General features: G+C 46.9%; 1 protein-coding gene across 1 annotated transcript in view; it reads left to right on the top strand.

The window, feature by feature from the left end:
* The window catches only part of PALS1 (protein associated with LIN7 1, MAGUK p55 family member), a 239,688-nt gene that overhangs the window by 100,058 nt on the left and 118,892 nt on the right, over nt 1–20,738 (top strand). The window contains exons 4-5 of the mRNA XM_082242942.1: nt 2,672–2,749; nt 15,118–15,264. Of these exons, the coding sequence (XP_082099068.1) occupies nt 2,672–2,749; nt 15,118–15,264 (225 nt within the window). The remainder of the gene's footprint in view (nt 1–2,671; nt 2,750–15,117; nt 15,265–20,738) is intronic.

The following is a 20,738-nucleotide window of genomic DNA, read 5'->3' on the forward strand; positions in this document are numbered from 1 at the left end:
ATTTTGGATGGAGTCCGTTCGCACGGTAGTGGCATCCCTTAATCAAGGGGATTTTCTAGCCTCTATTGATATCAAGGACGCTTACCTTCATATACCAATATATGCCAGGCACCAATCTTTTCTTCGCTTTGCCGTGGGCGGGGAGCACTATTAATTTGTGGCGTTACCCTTTGGTCTCACCTCAGCTCATCGGGTGTTCACAGATGTTTTGGCCCCAGTGCTGGCTTTGCTTAGGCAGAGGGGGGTCGTAGTACTGGGGTACCTGGACGATCTTCTTCTGTGCGCAGTGTTTCCGACTGTCTTAAAAGACGATTTGGACATCAATGTGCGAACTTTGCAAGAGTGTGGCTGGCAACTGAAATTTCAAAAATCTCTGGACTACCTGAGCCTGACTCTGGATTCAGCCTCAGCCCGTGTGTTTGTTCTCAAGACAAAAAATTCTGAAGTTGCATCATGCAATTGAGCTCCTGTCATCCAATGGGCGATCATCTCTCAGGACTTGCATGCAAGTGCTGGGCTTGATGGTCTCCACCTTTTGTGAGGCAGTTCTGTTTGCTCAGTTCCAGTTCCAGTTTTGCACAAGAAGATTCTTGCCAAATGGGACAAGAATCCACAGTCCCTAGACAATCTTATCCTGTTGTACCGGGGTACGAGGGGGTCCTTAATACGGTGGCTCCGCTCCCAGGCGCTTCAACAGGCAAAATCCTTTCTCCCCCTTTACTGGACAGTGGTTACCACCAATGTGTCTTCACCCAGACGTGTTTCAACAACTGTGTCTCCGGTGGATGACTCCCGATGTGGACCTGTTGGCCTCTCGTCTCAACCGGAAGGTTTGTGGCAAGGTCTCGGGATCCTCTAGCCGACGCCTCAGACGCTCTGGTGGCCCCTTGGGGCCAGTATCGTCTAATTGTATGCCTTTCCTCCACTACAAATTCTGCTGAGACTTCTGCGCAGAATCTAGGCAGAAGGGATTCCAATAATTCTGGCCTCGTTGGTCCTGGTACGCAGGCCTAGTAAGACTGGTAGCTGATGCCCCTTGGAGACTCTCTCTGAGAGAAGATCTCTTGTCTCAAGGACTGATCTTCCATCCTTCTTTGCGGTCGCTGGATTTAACGGCCTGGCTATTTAAAGCCAGGTACTGAAGGACAGAGGGTTGTCGAATTCGGTAATTACTACACTGTTGAAAGCTAGAAAATCGATTTCTAGGAAGATTTATCGAGTTTGGCGAGTGTACATTAATTGGTGTGAGTCTTGGGGGGGGGGGGGGGGTTCTTTTCGGTATCCCATCTGCTGGAGTTTCTGCAAAGAGGTGTAGATCAGCGTTTGGCCCTGGGCACCATCAAGGGCCAGATTTCTGCTTTGGCAATCTTCTTGCAGCGCCCGTTGGCCATAAATTCCTTGGTTCACACTCTCGTCCAGGGGGTACGCCACCTGGCTCCTCCGGTAAGGTCCCTGGTGCCTCCCTGGGACCTCATTTTGGTACTGTCGGTTTTGCAAAGACCGCCTTTTGAAAATACTGGTGAACTTCCTCTGCTTACTTTGTCACAGAAGGTGGCCTTTTTGATGGCTATTTCTTCTGCACACAGGGTGTCCGAGTTGGCTGCGTTGTCCTGTCGGTCACCTTACCTGGTGGTTCACAGGGAGAAAGTGGTGCTACGTCCCTGCCAGTCGTTCCTTCCTAAGGTCGTCTCTGGTTTTCATTTAAATGAAGACATTTTGTTGCCTTCCTTGTTTCCTAAGCTGAAACATCCTAAAGAAATGCCTTACATTCCCTGGATGTGGTTCGGGCAATCGGGGTGTACCTGGCAGCAACGGATTCAATTTGAAAATTGGATTGCTTGTTTGTCCTTACAGATGGATCTTGTAAGGGGCAGGCCGCATCTGCTGCGACCATTTCCAGATGGATCCGGCAGATGGTTTTGCAAGCTTATTCCATCAAGGATCAGGTTCCTCCTTTCCCTGTTAGGGCGCATTCTACGAGGGCGATTAGTGCCTCTTGGGCTTTCCGTCATCAGGGGTCTGTGGTCCAGGTTTGGAAGGCAGCCTCCTGGTCCTCAGTGTATACATTCACAAAACTTTACAAGGTGGATGTACTCTAATCTGCGGATGCTGCTTTTGGCCTCAAAGTTTTGCAGGCTGCTGTTGCAGAGGCTCCAGCCTCTTGAGGGTGTATTTTTGGTAGGTGAGTTCCAGTTGTTCCTGGTTGAGCTCCTGGTTTGCCTGGTTGGCTACGTTTAGCCTTTTTGGAAATATGTTTATTGGTGTGTTTTTTCCCACCCCTCATGTTGAGTTGTGTCCGCCTATGAACGAAAGATGTTCTTTGATGATTGACAGACACAGCACCCATCCCTCTGTTGAGTTGTTTTATGTATTCTTCTGAAACTGCTTGTTACAAAACTGAAGTCCTATAGCAGGAAGTGGGAGTATACCCCCTAGAACTGCCCTATAGGCGTAGTACATTTTTTTCCATCTAGTGTCCTATTTCTGTAGGGGGCAGCATAACCCAAGGGTCAAAGAAGATAAGGAGCTGTGTCCGTCAATGAACATCAGAGAAAATAATTTTACGGTAAGACAAAAATCCAGTTTTCGTTGTTTCAAATGTTTACAAAGTAATAGAAAATGTAGCACAAAAAAAGTTCAAATGCTATTTTTTTTTATCCTTTTTAACTAGGTGCAGCATGTTCTTAAGACAGGCCATCAGAGAGAATGTCAAGAACTTAATGATTTACTAAGCACACCACACATTCAGGTAAGGCAGTTGCTGTAATCTAGTTTTGGTTTTTGGCATGCTATTTATGAAAGACAAGAAAATTGAGGCAGCTGCTCATGGATCACAATTTAACTAATATACACTGTGTTCCCTAATATAGTTTACCAAAGGAAATAGAATGCAGTTCAGATTTTGAACACAGGTTTTTTTTTTTTTTTTTTTATCACCATCCAAATTTGGTTCTGTATAACTCAAATGTAGCACCGTCCGCTTACTTGACTATAAGCGCCGGTTCACATTGCAGCGACGCTACTTCGCACCGCGCCGCGACCTTGGAGCGGCCGCCACGGACTTCATAACATTGAAGTCTATGGCGGTCGCCTCCGGGTCACCCCAAAGAAGCTCCGGACCCTTTTTCTAGGTCGGAGCGACTTGTGTCGCTCCTATTAGAACCGGTCCGCAGCTTCCCTATGGGAGGCGACCTGTGAGGCGACCAGGTCGCCCTAGTGTGAACCGGCACTAACTGACCCTTTTTTAATACCTACTGTAAATATTTTACGGGTAATGCAAGGACAGGAAGTGAGAAAATCTCCCCAACGAGGCTACAGCAAGAAGAAAAGAGTTGGCAGAAATTGTAGCTCTTCCCCAAAAGTTGGCTGGAGTTGGGCTTTCATAAATTTTTAATAAAAGGCACATTATGACAGTGAGTTATAGATTCTAAACGCATTTCTTCATCATCTTTTATATTTATCATTATCCCTGCGCAAGGAGCTGCTTTTTATATGGGGTTATATTATTCTATTTGGCTTCATGAACAGATTGCAGTTTCTTCTTGTCCTGCTTCAGCAGTGTGGCAGACTGGTATTAGCAATGAGTTACACATGGGTGTGAAACCTTAGGATTACAATATAATTCTATTGCAGCATAATGCAAACAATTTCTCTGTCAAACTGAATAAACAATAATTTCTCTAGCGCTCATTGACAGACGTAGTCCTCGGTGATACACCACCTTCGGGTTATGTTGCCTCCACAGGAGCAGGACTAGACAGGAAATTAAAAAGCTCTGGCCACACCCTAGGGGCAGTCCCAGAGGGTATATCCTCTCTCTCTCTGCCTCAGCAAATCAGTTATTTTCTGTCTAGTTAGGAGTAAGGACCTAGATACCTTGCTGGGATCTTAGGTCCTGGCAAGAATTTTTTTCTTAAAGGATTTTTAGACAGCTTTTTTTCTCCAGTGTTCCTGTGAGATCTTCAAGCAAGAAAGCTGAACTGGGCGACGGGCTGGATGTTGAGATCCGGTGGTCACCCCAGTTCAGCCTACGAGCGCGTGCAGGCCATAGCTCCGCGCTGGGTCGGCCGCGACAAAGTCCCATTAAAAGGACTGAACCCGCGAGTTAAACGTCTCGCTGAAACGCCAAAGACCATGAGTCACGGCGTCCGTATCGGTCGACAGCCCTCCCGCCCCGGTGGAGAGGGGTACTGTCAGGAGTTGGTGCCCGCCTGGTTCCGGTATGGTGAGTAGTATGTTCCCCCTTTTTCCCTGACGGGGTTTGTGGTGAACGCGGGCCCCTCTCTGTATGGTAAGAAAGAGTCCTTTCTATCCTATAACATGTCACAAATCCTCCTACTTTGAGTGTGATTTTATGTGTGCAAAAAGCCAGGAGGCTTGGTTTGGGAGCTAACAATCTATTGTATACATGTTTTAAAGATGTAATCTGTGGCATTCTGGGAATCTTATGGGTTAAGTATAGCTACCTACCAGTCAGAAGCCACGGACATGTAGACTGCCTTCCAAATCAGATCTCCAGCTAATAGCAGGCCTCCCGAACGGCCATGCGGTCCGCCAGGGCCGGTACCGCCAACCACGCCATATCCCCATGCAGAGAGAGTGTTGTGTGCCCTGCAGCACACCGCTAGTCAGTACAGGCCGCCGCCATTTTTTTTGCTGGATCGCACGAGCCGCCATTTTGGCGTAGCCTCGTGTCTCCAGCATGGGGGCGGCCATGTTTGAGGTGATCCTACACCTCGTGGAGCTTGGGGGAGGCGCCGGAAGGCGTGCAGAGGGGCGGAGCCGCCTCCTTTCTTCCTGGGCAGCCAGCCAAAAGACTTCCTGTTTGTCAAGACAGCGCTGTAAGCTGTTGCAGTTTAACTCTGAGCATCAAGTGGTGAGCCTGGGGGTCTATCTCTCTCTCTCTCGATCGATAGGGATCCCTAGCAGGTAACACTAAGGGGCTTTTTGTGGCGCTGGGGGTCAGAAAAAAAAAAAAAAAAGTTTTTTTCTTTTGAATTATATTATCCAGGAAGTAACTGGAGTTATCATGGACCCTGCCACACATATTCCCCCACCTGTTTCCCTCGAGGGGGCCTCGGGACCCGCCGGTGCACAGAGTATAGAGTCATTTACAGCAATTTTGGAGTCTATGGTGGCTCGGGTGGAGGCGGCCTGTCAGGGACGGGGGTCAAGGAAGCGACCCCCGCCTACCCCTATACCATCTGACACCTCTGACTCAGATTCAGAGATGGTCACGGCAGTTGCAGGTTCCTCTGCCAGGGCTGTTATCCCAGGTAAAGCCCCCTCAGACAGTGAGGAGGACGCTTCTTCTCCTGCTATAATTCAGGAAGAAGCATTGGTGGACGCACTAGTTGTGGCAGTGCAAGAAACCTTAAAACTTGAGGCTTTACCGGCAGAGGCAACTGAAACAGAGAGGCCTTTTGGTACTAATAAGCCCATCAAGACGGCGAAGGCTTTTCCTGTACCTAAATGTTTTGGTAATCAGATTAAAGGAGAATGGGAGCATTCTAAACGTACCTTTACTATTTCCAAGCGTATTGCTAGACGCTATCCGTTTGAGGAATCCATCATTAAGAAATGGACGGTACCACCAGTCGTGGATCCGCCTATTTCCAGGCTGAATAAAGCCACGGTTATTCCAGTGGAGGACACTTCGTCCTTTAAGGATCCGGTGGATCGAAAGATAGAAGCAGAGTCCCGCACTATCTTTTCTCTGATAGGGTCAGCATTTAGACCAGTAATTGTTATTGGTCTAGTTTCCCAGACACTTACGGAATGGGCGAAAATGGTACGCCAAGATCTTAGGGGAAAAGATATTCCCCAGGAGACATCTGATTTGATGGAACAGATCATACAAGGGCTACGGTTTATCTGTGACGCAGCCTTGGACACAACTCCCTTATTAGGGCATGCATCTAAGTTAGCAGTGATCCTCAGACGTGTGCTGTGGTTAAAATGCTGGTCAGCTGACCTAGGTTCCAAAAAGACCTTGACCAATCTCCCTTTTCAGGGGAATCGTCTATTTGGGGCCAACCTAGATGAAATCATTAAGGATGCCACTGGGGGCAAGAGCACTTTTTTGCCACAGGCTGCTAAAGCTAAGGGACCTCGCAACAAGCGAGGACCTTTCTTTACCGCCCATAAAGGGCGCCCGGCTGGTACTAGCGGGAAAGGCAAGACTCCTCCAGGAGGGTTCAAGAAGGGCTGGTCGGACAAGCAGAGGACCAACCCAGCCAAACCCGAAGCAAAGGAGTACACAGCCTGAAGGTGCGCCCCCACCCGGTTTCAGGGTGGGGGGACGTTTTCACCGGTATTCAGGACATTAGATCGAGTATCAACCACTACTACCGGTGCGATTCTTCCCTTCCAACATTTAAGTACCACAGGAAGCGGTAGTTACCGTTCCCTGAATAGATCTTTTCCTTTACCTTTTCCTAAGTTTAGTCCCGATACCTCACAGGAATCGGATCTGGTTGACCAGATAGGCCAAGTAGCCTCTAGTCGGGTGACTTCGGTCCCTGAGGTTCAACCAGAAAAGATCACCTTTCCTGATAACTATCAGGTATCTGATAAATGTGTGGAAACAGAAAACGACCAGACTTTCTCGGATGGTCGGGGCCAGATAGCTCTAGGGACGCCTGGTTCAGATCCAATCAGCGCCAGTGGTCCTAGAAATTCTAGGCTGGCCTCCTCAAGCCGGCCTGGCCGACTTGGACATGCTAGTCGCAGACGTTCCGTGGGAACTTCGTCTCAGGGAGTGTCTGTGGTCTCAAGGACCAATTTACCTTCGTGCTTTACAGTCGCTGGTTTTAATGGCCTGGCCATTGAGACCCAAGTACTGAAGGACAGAGGTTTGTCTACTTCAGTCATTCCTACCCTTATTAAAGCAAGGAAAGCGACTTCCAGCAAAGTCTATTATCACACATGGAAGACTTATATTGCGTGGTGCGAATCTTTAGGATTTCCTCCACGTACCTATTCGGTGTCTCGAATATTGGCCTTTTTGCAACAAGGGGTTGAGCAGAAGCTAGCCTTGAGCACCATCAAGGGTCAAGTTTCAGCATTAGCAATCTTCTTTCAGAAGCCTTTAGCTACCAAATCCTTGGTGCGGAATTTCATCCAGGGGGTGCGGCACCTGGCTCCTCCAGTCCGCGCGCCCTTACCGCCCTGGGATCTTAATTTGGTTTTGTCGGTTCTACAGAAACCTCCCTTTGAAAACAACAGGGAGATTCCCTTGCTTACTTTATCCCAGAAGGTGGCCTTCTTGGTGGCTATTACTTCTGCTCGCAGGGTGTCAGAACTGGCTGCATTATCATGCCAGTCCCCATACCTAGTGATTCATAGGGATAAGGTAGTACTTCATCCTAAGCCATCTTTTCTTCCTAAGGTGGTTTCAGATTTTCATCTGAATGAAGATATTGTACTACCTTCCTTGTGTCCTCAGCCCAAGCATCATCGGGAACATGCGTTGCATTCCTTAGATGTGGTTCGGGCAATCAGGGTATACCTGAAAGCTACGGAATCATTCCGTAAGACGGATTCACTTTTTGTGATCACGGATGGCCCCAGAAAGGGTTTGCCTGCATCTGCCGCGACCATTGCCAAATGGATTAGACAAACGGTGGTACAGGCTTATTCTATTAAGGGTCAGAGTCCTCCGTTCCCTGTTAGGGCGCACTCCACTCGAGCGCTCAGTACTTCCTGGGGCTTTCGCCATCAGGCGTCAGTGGTCCAGGTATGTAAGGCGGCCACTTGGTCGTCGGTACATACCTTTACAAAATTCTATAAAATTGATGTGACGGCATCGGCGGATGCCTCATTTGGCCGCAAGGTTTTGCAGGCCGCAATTTGAGGAGACCGGTGGTCTACCTCGAGGGTTTTTTCTGTTTGAAAAAAAAAAAAAAAAAAAAAAAGAAAAATTTTTTCTCTCTTTTGTTGAGTCTCATCATTAAGGATGAGCATTGTAAACTTCTAGTTGGCACCGGTTGGGCCTTCTAGATTGGGATTTGATTTCATTTTCCCACCCCTCAGTTGTGATACTGCTCTGGGACGTCCCGAAGGTGGTGTATCACCGAGGACTACGTCTGTCAATGAGCGCTAGAGAAAAATGGATTTTTGTAAAATCTTACTGTAAAATCCTTTTCTCTTAGCTCATTGACAGACGTAGTCCCCGCCCCTCTGTTTTTTGAGTTGGGTTGGGTTAAATCTCTAAAGACTGCTTTTTCACATAACTGATTTGCTGAGGCAGAGAGAGAGAGGATATACCCTCTGGGACTGCCCCTAGGGTGTGGCCAGAGCTTTTTAATTTCCTGTCTAGTCCTGCTCCTGTGGAGGCAACATAACCCGAAGGTGGTGTATCACCGAGGACTACGTCTGTCAATGAGCTAAGAGAAAAGGATTTTACGGTAAGATTTTACAAAAATCCATTTATCCTGCTGGTTTTAAATATTTGCATGCTTCCCCTTTTTTTTTTTTTTCTGCTCATAAAATATTTTATATGACATTCTTTAAACAGTTATGTGTTCTGGAAGAAAGGATTGTGAGTATTTCTAAATAAGTGATTTCCCCCACACACACAATTTTAGTCTGATACATGAAAGTTTTTTTTTTTTTGGTATGTTTATTTCTAATAATGCAGTGTTGCCTTTTTTTTCTTCTGTTTAAAGGAGTTGTAAAGTCAGGAAGGGTTTTTTTTTTTTTATCTTAAAGCGGAGTTCTGGGCAGAAAATCATGCCTTTACATTTTATGGCATCCGCTTCCTTATCCTTCCATGAGCAAGAATTGGATATTCCCGGCGTTTTGTTTTTTTTTACTTACCTTTACAGAGGATAATATACTCACCTTGACATCCACTTCCTCCTTCCTTGGCCACGTGACCCGCGCTGTCACTTCCTGTCCCGCAATGGGTCCTGGGAGCTCTTACTCGTCGCTCCCAGGATGCAATGGGCAATGACGTAGGCGGCCGGCTGCTCCTCTCATCACGTTATTTCGAAACGGGAAATGACGCGATGTTAGGCGGAGCTGCCGTCCCCATGGAAACCCAGTACTATGTTGATCGTATAGCACTGGGCATGCGCGAGATTTCGCGCTGGAGTCATCGGCCTCCTCCCACCAGAAGCAGGGCAGACATTTCCCCACTAAGTAACCCGGACAAAGATGGCGGCGCTCTGCAAAAATTATATAAAGTAAGATTTTAGGATTGCCAAACTGTTATTTAACGGTATAAACCAGGATTAGCTGATATATAAAGGTCGGTGGGTCACTGTTTGGGAGGTATTAAAAAAAAAAAAAGATTCTGTGGCCGGAACTCCGCTTTAATGCATTCTGTGCATTAGGATAAAAATCCTTCTGTATGTAGCAGCCTCCCCAGCACCCCTAATTCTTACCTGTGCCCCATCTCTATCCAGCCATGTCCACGAGTTCCTCGGCCATCCTGGGACTCTTCCTCCTGATTGACTGAGATACAGCCGTGGTGCCATTGGCTCCCAAGGCTGTCTATCAAAGTCAGTGAGCCAATCAGGAGAGAGAGGGGCAGGGCCAAACAGCAGCTCCGTGTCTGAATGGACACACGGAGCTGCAGCTCCGCTCAGGTGCCCCCATAGCAAGCTGCTTGCTGTAGGGGCACTCAATAGGAGGGGCCAGGAGCAGGAACGAGGGACTCGAGAAGAGGAGGATCGGGGCTGCTCTGTACAAAACCAACTGCACAGAGCAGGTAAGTATAACATGTTTTTTTTTTTTCTTTTCTTTTAAAAACGAGACTTTACAATCACTTACACCCTTTCACACTAATACATTTTTCCTTTGCTTTTACCTTGCAAGAAAAACACAAGAAAAATGTTTCCCTTTAAATTGTATTGAAAAGTCCTGCATGATGCTGCCTCTTTGGTGCGATTTTAAAAACTGCACCAAAAAAGCCGCTTCCAATTAAAATAAATGGAAATTGTGATAAAATCGCTGTAAAAACACGCCGCGATTTGCATTTTTGGTGCATTTGAGTCACGTGTCCATTTTCCACAGGTGCAGGCGACCCGGAAATGCATCTAAAACACCACAAAATCACAGTAAATAGGCATATGCAGATTTTTTTTAAAGAGCAGTGTAAAGGGCCCTTACACTTCAGAGATTAGATACTTATGTTTAAAAAAAAAAAAAAGTAAAATTGCATCAATTACTTTATAAACTCAGTTACATAATAACATTTAACCTTTTGTTAAGTGTCTCTGGATTAACCATGGAATCCCTGGAACAGGTATCAACACCTGACCCACTTTTAGAAGCTGTGGGCTCCTCTGGGTCTCAGTCTATCCTGGCGACCATGACGGCAGTCCTACAGTCACTTGTGTCAAAGGGTTATATGGCCCTTCAAAAGCGGCCTAGCAAAAAGTGCCCCCACATTCACCTGTATCCTCTGCCTCCTCAGAGTCTGAGGTGAATTTGGCAGACGCGGACGTGATGTCCACTACGACCGCGCATGAAAAGGCGCTTGTGTAGGCACTGTTTGTATCAGTGTGGAAAACTTTAAAATTGATGGACACAGATGATGCTGTGTCGGTTGTGCCAGTGCAATTTGGCACCCGTAGACCATCCAAGCTGACTAACGTGTTCCCCTTTCCTGCCTATTTTGACGAGATTGAGGCTCTGGTCTGATACCTTTTTCACTGTGGCGGGTTCAATTTTGAGGCTGGTGTTTGTCATCACCTTGGTCTCCCAGACCTTAACAGAATGGGCGAAACTCTTACGCCAGGATCTGGAAGGGGGCCAACATCCTCCTGAGCTGGCAGATCAGTTAATACAGGGGCTACAGTACATCTGTGATGCATCTTTGGATGTGGCCCCTTTGGTTGGCAGAGTGTCTGTGACTTCGGAGATCCCCCGCAGCATGATTTGGTTGAAGTACTGATCGGCTGACCAGGCTTCCAAAAAGGTGCTGACTGATCTACCCTTTGCAGGAGACCATTTGTTTGGTGCTTCTATGGAAGAAATCATTAAAGGTCTTACGGGAGGTAAGAGTACTCTGCTTCCACAGGTTGCTAAGAGCTCACAAGCAGCCCTTTCATAAGTCACAAGGGGTTCCGCAGAGAAGCCTTCCTCTGCCTGAAGGGGCCCCCTCACCCGTGTCTGGGTTGGGGGGGCGTCTTTGTTTCTTTCAAGACCCGTGGACCTTGCTCATTCAAGACAAATAGGTCCACGAGTTGGTCCGGTTACAAGATCGAGTTTCGGTCCTTGCCCCCGGCAAGGTTCTTTTCTTCCAACTTGCGCCTGTCCCAGGATCAGCTGCAGGGCCTTTACGGGCGGTGCAGGATCTGTTATCACAGGGAGTAATTTTGCCAGTTCCAGTGTCAGAACGTTTTTAGGGATTTTATTCAAATCTGTTTACTGTTCCCAGGAAAGAAGACAAGGTTCGCCCGATCTTGGACCTCATATCTCTGAACTGCTTTGCATGATTCAGAAATTGTGGATGGAGTCCATTCGCTCGGTAGTGACATCCCTTCATCAAGAGGATTTTCTGGCCTCTATCGATATTAAGGACGCTTACCTTCATATCTCAATATATGTCAGGCATCAGCGTTTCTTTCGATTTGCTGTGGGAGAGGAGCATTATCAATTCGTGGCGTTACCCTTTGGTTTCGCCTTAGCTCTGCGGGTGTTCACAAAAGTGTTGGCCTTGCTCAGGCAGAATGGGATCGCGGTATTGGGGTACCTCGATGACCTTCTGCGTGCTGAGTCTTCGTCAGCTCCAGAGGTCGATATGGACATCACTGTGCATACTCTGCAAGAGTTCGGCTGGACACTAAATTTCCAGAAATCAGCTCTGACTCCGTCCACCAAGCTGGACTACCTGGGCCTGACTCAGCCTGGGTATTTCTTCCGAAAGGCGAAACCACTGAAGTTGCAGGATGCAATTCTGCTCCTGTTCAACTGTCGGTCATCTTTTCGGACTTGCATGTAAGTGCTGGGTTTGATGGTCTCCACTTTGGAGGTGGTTCCGTTTACTCCGTTTCATACTAGACCTCTGCAGAAAGAGATTCTTGCCAAGTACAAGAATTCTCAGTCATTGGGCAATCTGATTCAGTTGAGCCAGAGTGCGAGGGGATCTCTGATTTGGTGGCTCCGTTCCCCCGACTCTTCGGCAAGGTAAGTCCTTTCCTTTCTCCTTGTGTGTTGGACAGTGGTTTCCACATATGCCAGCCTGTCCGGGTGGGGAAGGGTTCTGGGCACACACTCAGCTCAAGGAGTTTGGTCTCGGGAGGAGTCCAGTCTGCCAGTCAACATCCTGGAGATTTAAGCTATCAGGCTTTGCCTGTCCCAGTGGACGGATAGTCTGCAGGGATTCTCAGTAAGGGTGCAGTCGGATAATGCCACGGCTGTGGCATATGTCAATCATCAAGGAGGCACAAGAAGTGCCCTAGCGGACCGGGAAGTAGCCGGAATCCTAAGGTGGGCAGAACGTTATGTTCCGGCCCTCTCTACTGTGCACATTCCGGGGGTGGAGAATTGACAGGCGGACTACCGAAGTCGCCAGGCGTTGGAGCCAGTCGCATTGTTACTTCACCCAGAAGTGTTTCAACAACTGTGTCTTCGGTGGGGGACCCCCGATGTGGACCTGTTGGCCTCTCATTTCAACCGGAAGGTTCAGAGGTTTGTAGCAAGGTCTCATGATCTTCTGGCAGACACCGCCGACGCTCTAGTGGTCCCTTGGGGTCAGTATCGTCTGATGTACACTTTTCATCCACTACAACTTCTGCCAAGACTGTTACGCAGAATCCAGGTGGAAGGGATTCCAGTCATTCTGGTGGCATCAGACTGGCCTCGCCAGTCTTTGCATGCAGGCCTAGTAAGGCTGGTAGCCGATGTTCCTTGGAGCCTTCCTCTCAGAGAAGATGTTTTGTCTCAAGGACCGATCTTACATCCTGCTTTACGGTCGCTGGCTTTAACAGCATGGCTATTGAAAGCCTGGTGCTGAAGGACAGAGGGCTGTCGGATTCGGTGATTCCTATGCTGTTAAAAGATAGAAAATTTTCTTCCAGGAAGATTTATCATCAAGTTTGGAGGGCGTGCATTACTTGGTGTGAGTCTCGGGGTTTTTTCGCCATTCCTTTTCCATGTCCTGCCTGCTGGAGTCTCTACAACAGGGTATAGATCAGCGTTTGGCTCTGGGCACCATCAAGAGCCAGATTTCTGCCTTGGCAATATTTTTCCAACCGCCGTTGGCTGCAAATTCCTTGGTTCACACTTTTGTGCAGGGGGTTCGCCGTCTGGCTCCTCCGGTGAGATCCCTGGTACCTCCTTGGGACCTCCAATTTATTACTGTTGGTACTTCAAAAGCCTCCTTTTGAGAATATTTTTGAACTTCCTCTGCTTTCTCTGTCACAGAAGGTGGCCTTTTTGGTGGCTACTACTTCTGCGTGTAGGGTATTGGAGTTGGCTGCGTTTTGTCCAGTCGGTCATCCTACCTGGGGGTTCAAGTGGTGTTGTGACCCTTCGTAAGGTCATCTTTGGTTTCCATTTGAATGAAGACCTTGTATTGCCATCTTTGTGTCCTAAGAAACACCCTAAAGAAATTGCCCTACATTCCCTGGATGTGGTTCTGGTAATCAGGGTGTACCTGGCGGTGACTTAAGTCGATTCGAAAATCCGATTCTTTTTGCCCTTACGGATGGTTCTCGTAAAGGGCAGGCCACATCTGCTGCAACCATTTCCAGATGGATCAGACAGACGGTGGTGCAGGCCTATTCTATTAAGGGTCAGGTTCCTCCTTTCCCTGTCAATGTGCATTCTACAAGGGCACTTATTCCCCCCCCTCGCCTTACGTCCTCCGGCATCAGTGGTTCAGGTGTGCAAGGCGGCTACGTGGTTGTCTGTACACACATTCACCATGTTTTATAAGGTGGATGTACTTGCGTCTTCGAATGCTGCGTTCGGCCGCAACGTTTTGCAGGCTGCAGTTGCAGAGGCTCCTACCTCTTGAGGGTGTATTTTTTCCTTCTAGTGAGCTCCAGTTGTTCCTGGTTGAGCTCTTGGTTTACCTGGTTGGCTATGTTTAGTCCTATTTGGGAATTATATGTATTGCTGTCTTTTTCCCACCCATCGAATTGACACTGCTTTGGGACGTCCCAAGGGTCTAAGAAGACATGGAGCTGTGTCAGTCAGTGAACAAAAGAGAAAACTGGATTTTTTGCCTTACCGTAAAATCCTTTTCTCTGAGGTTCGCTGACGGACACAACACCCGCCCCTCTGTTGGGTTATATATTCTTCTGACACTGCTTCTTACAAACTGAAGTCCTATAGCAGGATGTAGGAGTATACCCCTTGGATTTGCCCCAGGGGCGTAGCCAATTTTTTTTCCGCCTAGTCCTACTCCTGTGGAGAGAGCAGCATAGCTCAAGGGTCTAAGAAGATATAGCGCTGTCAGTCGTGAACCTCAGAGAAAAGGATTTTACGGTAAGACAAATATCCAGTTGTTTCACTGCTGCCACCATGCAATACAAACATATACAAAAGATTTTTAAGGGGAAGTGATTCACTTTAAAAGTAGTGCTGTGATATATACATATACTGCACTACTTTGGTCCGACTTTGATGCGGTTTGAGGTCCATAGACCTCAAGATTACACAGGCATTGCTTCAAGTCTAGTCAAAATCACGGCAAAATCACATGACTCGCACAAGTGTTAAAGGGGCCTGAACCAGCTGATATTAATTTTCACTGTCAAGGGAAAGGATTGCTTTCTAATTACTGATAGATTTCAGCTGGTGTCTTGGCTTTTCATGCTTTTTTGCACTCCTCTTTTTTCAGGTGTTCAATACCTTTTCCCTTTGTCATCCCTTTTTTTTTTTTTTTACACCTAACTTAATTTTCGCATGTATTTGTTTTTTTTTGTTTGTATAGATTGCATTGGGCTGTTATTGACGTGGTAAAAATTGCATGTCAATAGCAGAAATATATTTACCTAGAAAAATGGCGACGTGTTCAATACTTATTTTACCTCTTGTATTTTAAATAACATTTTGTTATCTGTCATCTGTACGTTTCAAAGATATTGGAGCTTGGAGGAATGTTCTGTGAAATATGATCTACTTCCTGTTCTGTAAACATTTTCCCCCTCTATATAGGCTCTCCTTTTGGCGCATGACAAGGTGGCAGAGCAGGAAATGATGCCAGAGTCCATTTCGGAAGATACATTTTATGAAAACATTGGGCAATATGGAGATGAAATGGTTAAAATTGTAAGAATAGAGAAGGCAAAAGATATACCACTGGTAAGAAAATAGTCATATTCAAAAAATTTGGTTTTCAAGCATATATAAGTACAATAGTTTTATTGCATTCTATGTACAGTATATAGGTTGACCTGCTTTTATACATGCATGTGTTCTATAATAAAAAGTATTTTAAAAAGCTGTTTAGGATGCACTCCAGGTACAGCTAAAATTGAAATGTAGAAAGCAGACCCAGCCTAACTACCCAGATTTACTAAATATCATTAGGGTGCTTACCCAGTGCTCCATTTTATTGGTATCCTGGGAATCCTGTGTTTTCCTCATCTGAATTATCAGCACTGTTTACTCCTGTGGAAATTTGTTTTCAATATTGACAAATCCTAAATAGCTATTTCTCTTTTGTTTGACTGACACAACTCCTGGTATTCATAACCATTGGGTTATACTGCCCCCTACAAGAGTAGGACACTAGGCATAAAGGAATTCTGGCTATACCTATGGGCAGTCCCAGGAGGTATACTCCCTCTCTCTGCTATAGCCACTCAGTTTTCTTCTGCCTAGTCAGGGTCCAAGACCTGTTCCTTCAAGGGGTGATTGTCCCGGTTCTGTTTTCGGAACATTTTCAGGATTTTTACTCAAACCTGTTCACAGTCCCCAGGAAGGAAGGCAAAGTGCGTCCAGTCCTGGACCTCAAGGCGCTCAACTGCTTTGTATGGGTACAGAAGTTCAGAATGGAATCTTTTCGAATGGTGGTGGCATCCCTGCATCACGGCGATTTCCTTGCCTCTATCGATATCAAGGATGCCTACCTTCACATTCCAATATGTGCCAGTCACCAGCATTTTCCCTGCTTTGCTGTGGGAGAGGAGCATTATCAGTTTGTTGCGTTACCCTTTGGTCTCTCCTCTGCTCTTCGGGTCTTCACAAAAGTGTTAGCCCCAGTGCTAGCTTTGCTACGCCATCGGGCGATCTATCCTTCTGAAAATCAAAAAACGTGCTGCGCCAGAAGTGCACAAAAATAATTAGTGATTACATGAATCAACAAGTGTTATCAACAAAATATGGTGTCCATCATATGTGCTCTGATGAAACATAAATTTTCATATAAAGTGCTCCAAAGTAATGATTAGTATATCCAGGTGATGACAGGACAGCCTCAATCCCTTGTGAATCAAGCAGGAACCACCAGTGTGTGAACTCCCTCCACCAGTAAGATTGGCCTCTCACCTTGATACCAGACCCAAACGGGCCAGCATGAGCATATCAGGGGATAAACAGACTATCACAGGTAACCTCTCCAGCCTTCACCTCCGGGGGTCGCCAGGACATAAAATAAAGATAAAGCAAAGATCTAGTGCTCTCTGGGGACCCCTACCGAAGAAGCCAAACGGAGCCCACGCTCCAGGCGTAACGCGTATAGGGAGGCGGAGCCTGCGTGCCTGACGCCGATCGCTCGGGTGCTACTCTCCAACACTGAATGCCATAATAGCAGGCACGGCTGAGTGCCCAACAAATGTGAGTTACCCCTTTATGCTCAATAAAAGCTCATTATTTACATTCAGAGAGCACTAGATCTTTGCTTTATCTTTATTTTATGTCCTGGCGACCCCCGGAGGTGAAGGCTGGAGAGGTTACCTGTGATAGTCTGTTTATCCCCTGATATGCTCATGCTGGCCCGTTTGGGTCTGGTATCAAGGTGAGAGGCCAATCTTACTGGTGGAGGGAGTTCACACACTGGTGGTTCCTGCTTGATTCACAAGGGATTGAGGCTGTCCTGTCATCACCTGGATATACTAATCATTACTTTGGAGCACTTTATATGAACATTTATGTTTCATCAGAGCACATATGACGGACACCATATTTTGTTGATAACACTTGTTGATTCATGTAATCACTAATTATTTTTGTGCACTTCTGGCGCAGCACGTTTTTTGATTTTTATGTTTTTGTTGTGAGGTGTGGACACAATTTGTGTATGCAGCCGGATTTATATATTGATTTATTCTAGCACATTTTATACACATTTGAATTTCACTTAGTCTTGCGCTGATAGTTTTTTTTACTATATTGATCTATCCTTCTGCTCTGGTGGAAAACCTGGAGATCACAATACTAACTCTGCGGAAGTTTGGCTGGATTCTAAATTTTCAGAAGTCTGTTCTTGCTCCATCCGCGAAGCTGGACTATCTGGGCCTGACTCTGTCTTAGCCAGAGTGCTCCTTCCTCTGGACAAACACCAGAAATTGCAGGCTGCAATTTGCCTCCTGGTGTTTAACAGATGGTTGTCCCTCCGGACTTGCATGCGGGTGCTGGGCCTGATGGTGACTACCTTCGAAGTGGTTCCGTTTGCACAGTTCCATACGAGGTCCCTGGAAAGGGAGATTCTGACCAAATGGGTCAAGACTCCGCAGTCTCTGGACAATCCGATTTAGCTGATTCGGGGAACGAGGGAATCCCTGATATGGTGGTTTTGTTCTCCGGCGCTTTGGCTGGGAAAATCCTGCCTCCCCAGGTTTATTGGCCGTGTTCCGGTTGGCCTATTAGGTTGCCTGTCCATAGTTCCATCCGATACTGAGCACCCTTGTTCTTTTGCACTGTCGCCATCATTCCATCATTCTTGGTCTTGTTGGGCTCCAGTTGTGTGGCATCCGCGTGTGCTCTACCGGCCACTGGTTCTGTTGTATGCAGAGGTTGGACAGATTCTACATGTTTTTATGTCATGCTGGCTAAATTGCTGACTCATCTATATCATAAGTGCTGTTTATAACTATTATATTTAAACACCCCTGAAGGAGGATTCAGTATCCAGAAACACGTCGGGTGTAGAGCTATACCTCATCATGGTCAAAACCGTTTCCATGCAAATCGATCGTATTTACAGTGACAGTATATGATGGAGTCTTTTTAGGGCTAGCCACCCGTATTTGTATGTTTACACACATGTTGCACTTTCTTATTGTGTTTTTCTGTGTTTTTCTTTGATTAAATAAATATAATATTGATTTTACATTTTTGTATGGTCCGTACCTAACCCATATTTGGGGCATTATCCACGAATAGGACAACGACCGTTAAAGTCCCAAAGGGGGGATGTCTCCTTTTGTTTTCCAGTCAAGGGATGTTGGTCTTGTCCGTTGTTTTCTTTTATTGGACAGTGGTAACCACGGATGCCATCCTGTCCGGCTGGGGAGGCGTCCTCGGCAAGCATTCTGCTCAGGGGATCTGGATGCTGGAAGAGTCCAGACTACCGATCAATGTCTTGGAACTCTGAGGGATCAGACTGTGTCTGGATCATTGGACAGATCATCTTCGGAGTTGTCCAGTGTGCATTTAGTCGGACAATGCCATGGCTGTGGCTTATGTCAATCACCAAGGGGGCACAAGAAGAGTCCTGGCGGCTCTGAAGGTATCCGGCATTCTAAGGTGGGCAGAATGGTTCGTTCCAGCCCTCTCCGACATACACATTCCCAGGGTGGAAATTTGGCAACCGGACTACCTCAGTCGGCAAGCGTTGAACCAAGGGGAGTGGTCCCTTCATCCGGAGGTGTTTCGTCAGCTGTGTCTCCGGTGGGGCACCTTCCAACGTGAATCTGTTGGTGTCTCGGCTCAACAGAAAGGTGCAGAGGTTTGTGGCTCGGTCAAGGGATCCTCTGGCGGATGCCACAGACACACTGGTGGCCCCGTGCGGTCATTATCGGCTGATTTATGCCTTCCCTCCTCTCAAGCTTCTGCCCAGACTTCTACGCAGGATCGAGGCAGAAGGGATTCCGGTCATCTTTTTGGCTCTGAAACTAGCCTCGTCGGGCTTGGTACGCTGATCTGGTGTGGCTGGGTGCCGACATTCTTTGGAAACTTCCTCTCAGGGAGGATCTTCTGTCCCAAGGACCGTTCTTCCATCCTGCTTTACAGTCGTTGGCTTTGACGGCTTGGCTGTTGAATGCCAAGTTCTGAAGGATAGGGGTTTATCTGAATTGGTGATTCCTACATTGTTAAAAGCTAGGAAATCTACTTCTAGGAAGATCTACCATTGAATGTGGAAGACATACATTGCGTGTTGTGAGTCTCTTGGGGTTCATCGCTCCTCCTCGGTGGCTCGGATCTTAACCTTCCTTCAACATGGGGGGGGGGTTGTTGAATAGAAGTTGGCCTTGAGTACCATCAAGGGCCAGGTGTCAGCTTTGGCAGTCTTCTTCCAATGACCTTTGGCCACACACTCCCTGGTGCCTACCTTTCCTTAGGGTGTCTGACATTTGGTCCCTTCAGTGTGGGCTCCATTGCTGCCTTGGGATTTCAATTTGGTGCTTTCAGCTCTACAGAAGCCTCCCTTTGAAAATATTTGGGAGATTCCCCTGATTACGCTGTCCCAGAAGGTGGCCTTTTTGATGGCTATTGGTGTCGGAACTGGCAGTGTTATCCTTTCATTCACCTTACCTGGTGATTCACAGGGATATGGTGGTTCTTCGCCTCTGTCCGTGTTTCCTTCCAAAGGTTGTCTCTAATTTTTATTTGAATGAAGACATTGTGTTGCCTTCCCTGGGTCCCAGGCCAAAACATCTGAAGGAAACTGCCTTGCATTCCTTGGATATGGTCCGGGCAATTAGGGTGTACCTGGCAGCTATGGAGTCTTTCAGGAAGTCAAACTCTTTGTGCTCATGGGCGGACCTCTAAAAGGGTTGTCCGCTTCCTCTGCGACCATTTCCCGATTGATCAAACAGACGGTTGTTCAGGCCTATTCCATCAGGGGTCAGATTCCTCCTTTCCTTGTCAAGCACACACTACTAGGGCGCTTAGTGCCTCCTGGACCTTCCATCATCAGGTGGCCACCTTGTCGTCGGTGCACACTTTTACAAAGTTTTATAAAGTGTATGTGTTGGCATCTGCGGATGCTTCCTTTGGCCGCAAGGTTTTGCAGGCTGTTGTTTAAAAGGACCTGATCCTCTTTGAGGGTGTATTTTTTTTCAGGTGGGCTTCAGTTTTTGAGTTGAGCTCCTGTTGCCTGGTTGGCTAATGTTTTTCCTTGGGGATTTTTTTTGGTTCCCACCCCTCATGTTTAAAACTGCTTTGGGACGTTCCAATGATTATGAAAACCAGGAGCTGTGTTCGTCAATGAACGAAAGAGAAAATGGGATTTTTGACTTACCATAAATTTATTTCTCTGATGTTTATTGACGGACACAGCATCCACCCTTCTGTGGATTTTTTATTCTCCTGACCACTGCTTGTAACCAAACTGAGTGGCTATAGCAGAGAGAGGGAGTATACCCCCTGGGACTGCCCATGGGTGTAGCCAGAATTCCTTTCTGCCTAGTGTCCTACTCGTGTATGGGACAGTATAACCCAATGGTTATGAATATCAGAAGCTGTGTCCGTCAATGAACATCAGAGAAATGGTTTTTACAGTAAGTCAAAAACTAATTTATTATTCTCCTGAATACATGCATGCAGATTTTTCTAGTCTGTCAATAAATAATGAATGGATTTCTGAATGGCATGAATCTCTTCCAATATAA

This window comes from Pelophylax lessonae (genome assembly GCF_965119305.1).
Source record: "Pelophylax lessonae genome assembly, chromosome: 13".
Classification (NCBI taxonomy): Eukaryota; Metazoa; Chordata; class Amphibia; order Anura; family Ranidae; genus Pelophylax; species Pelophylax lessonae.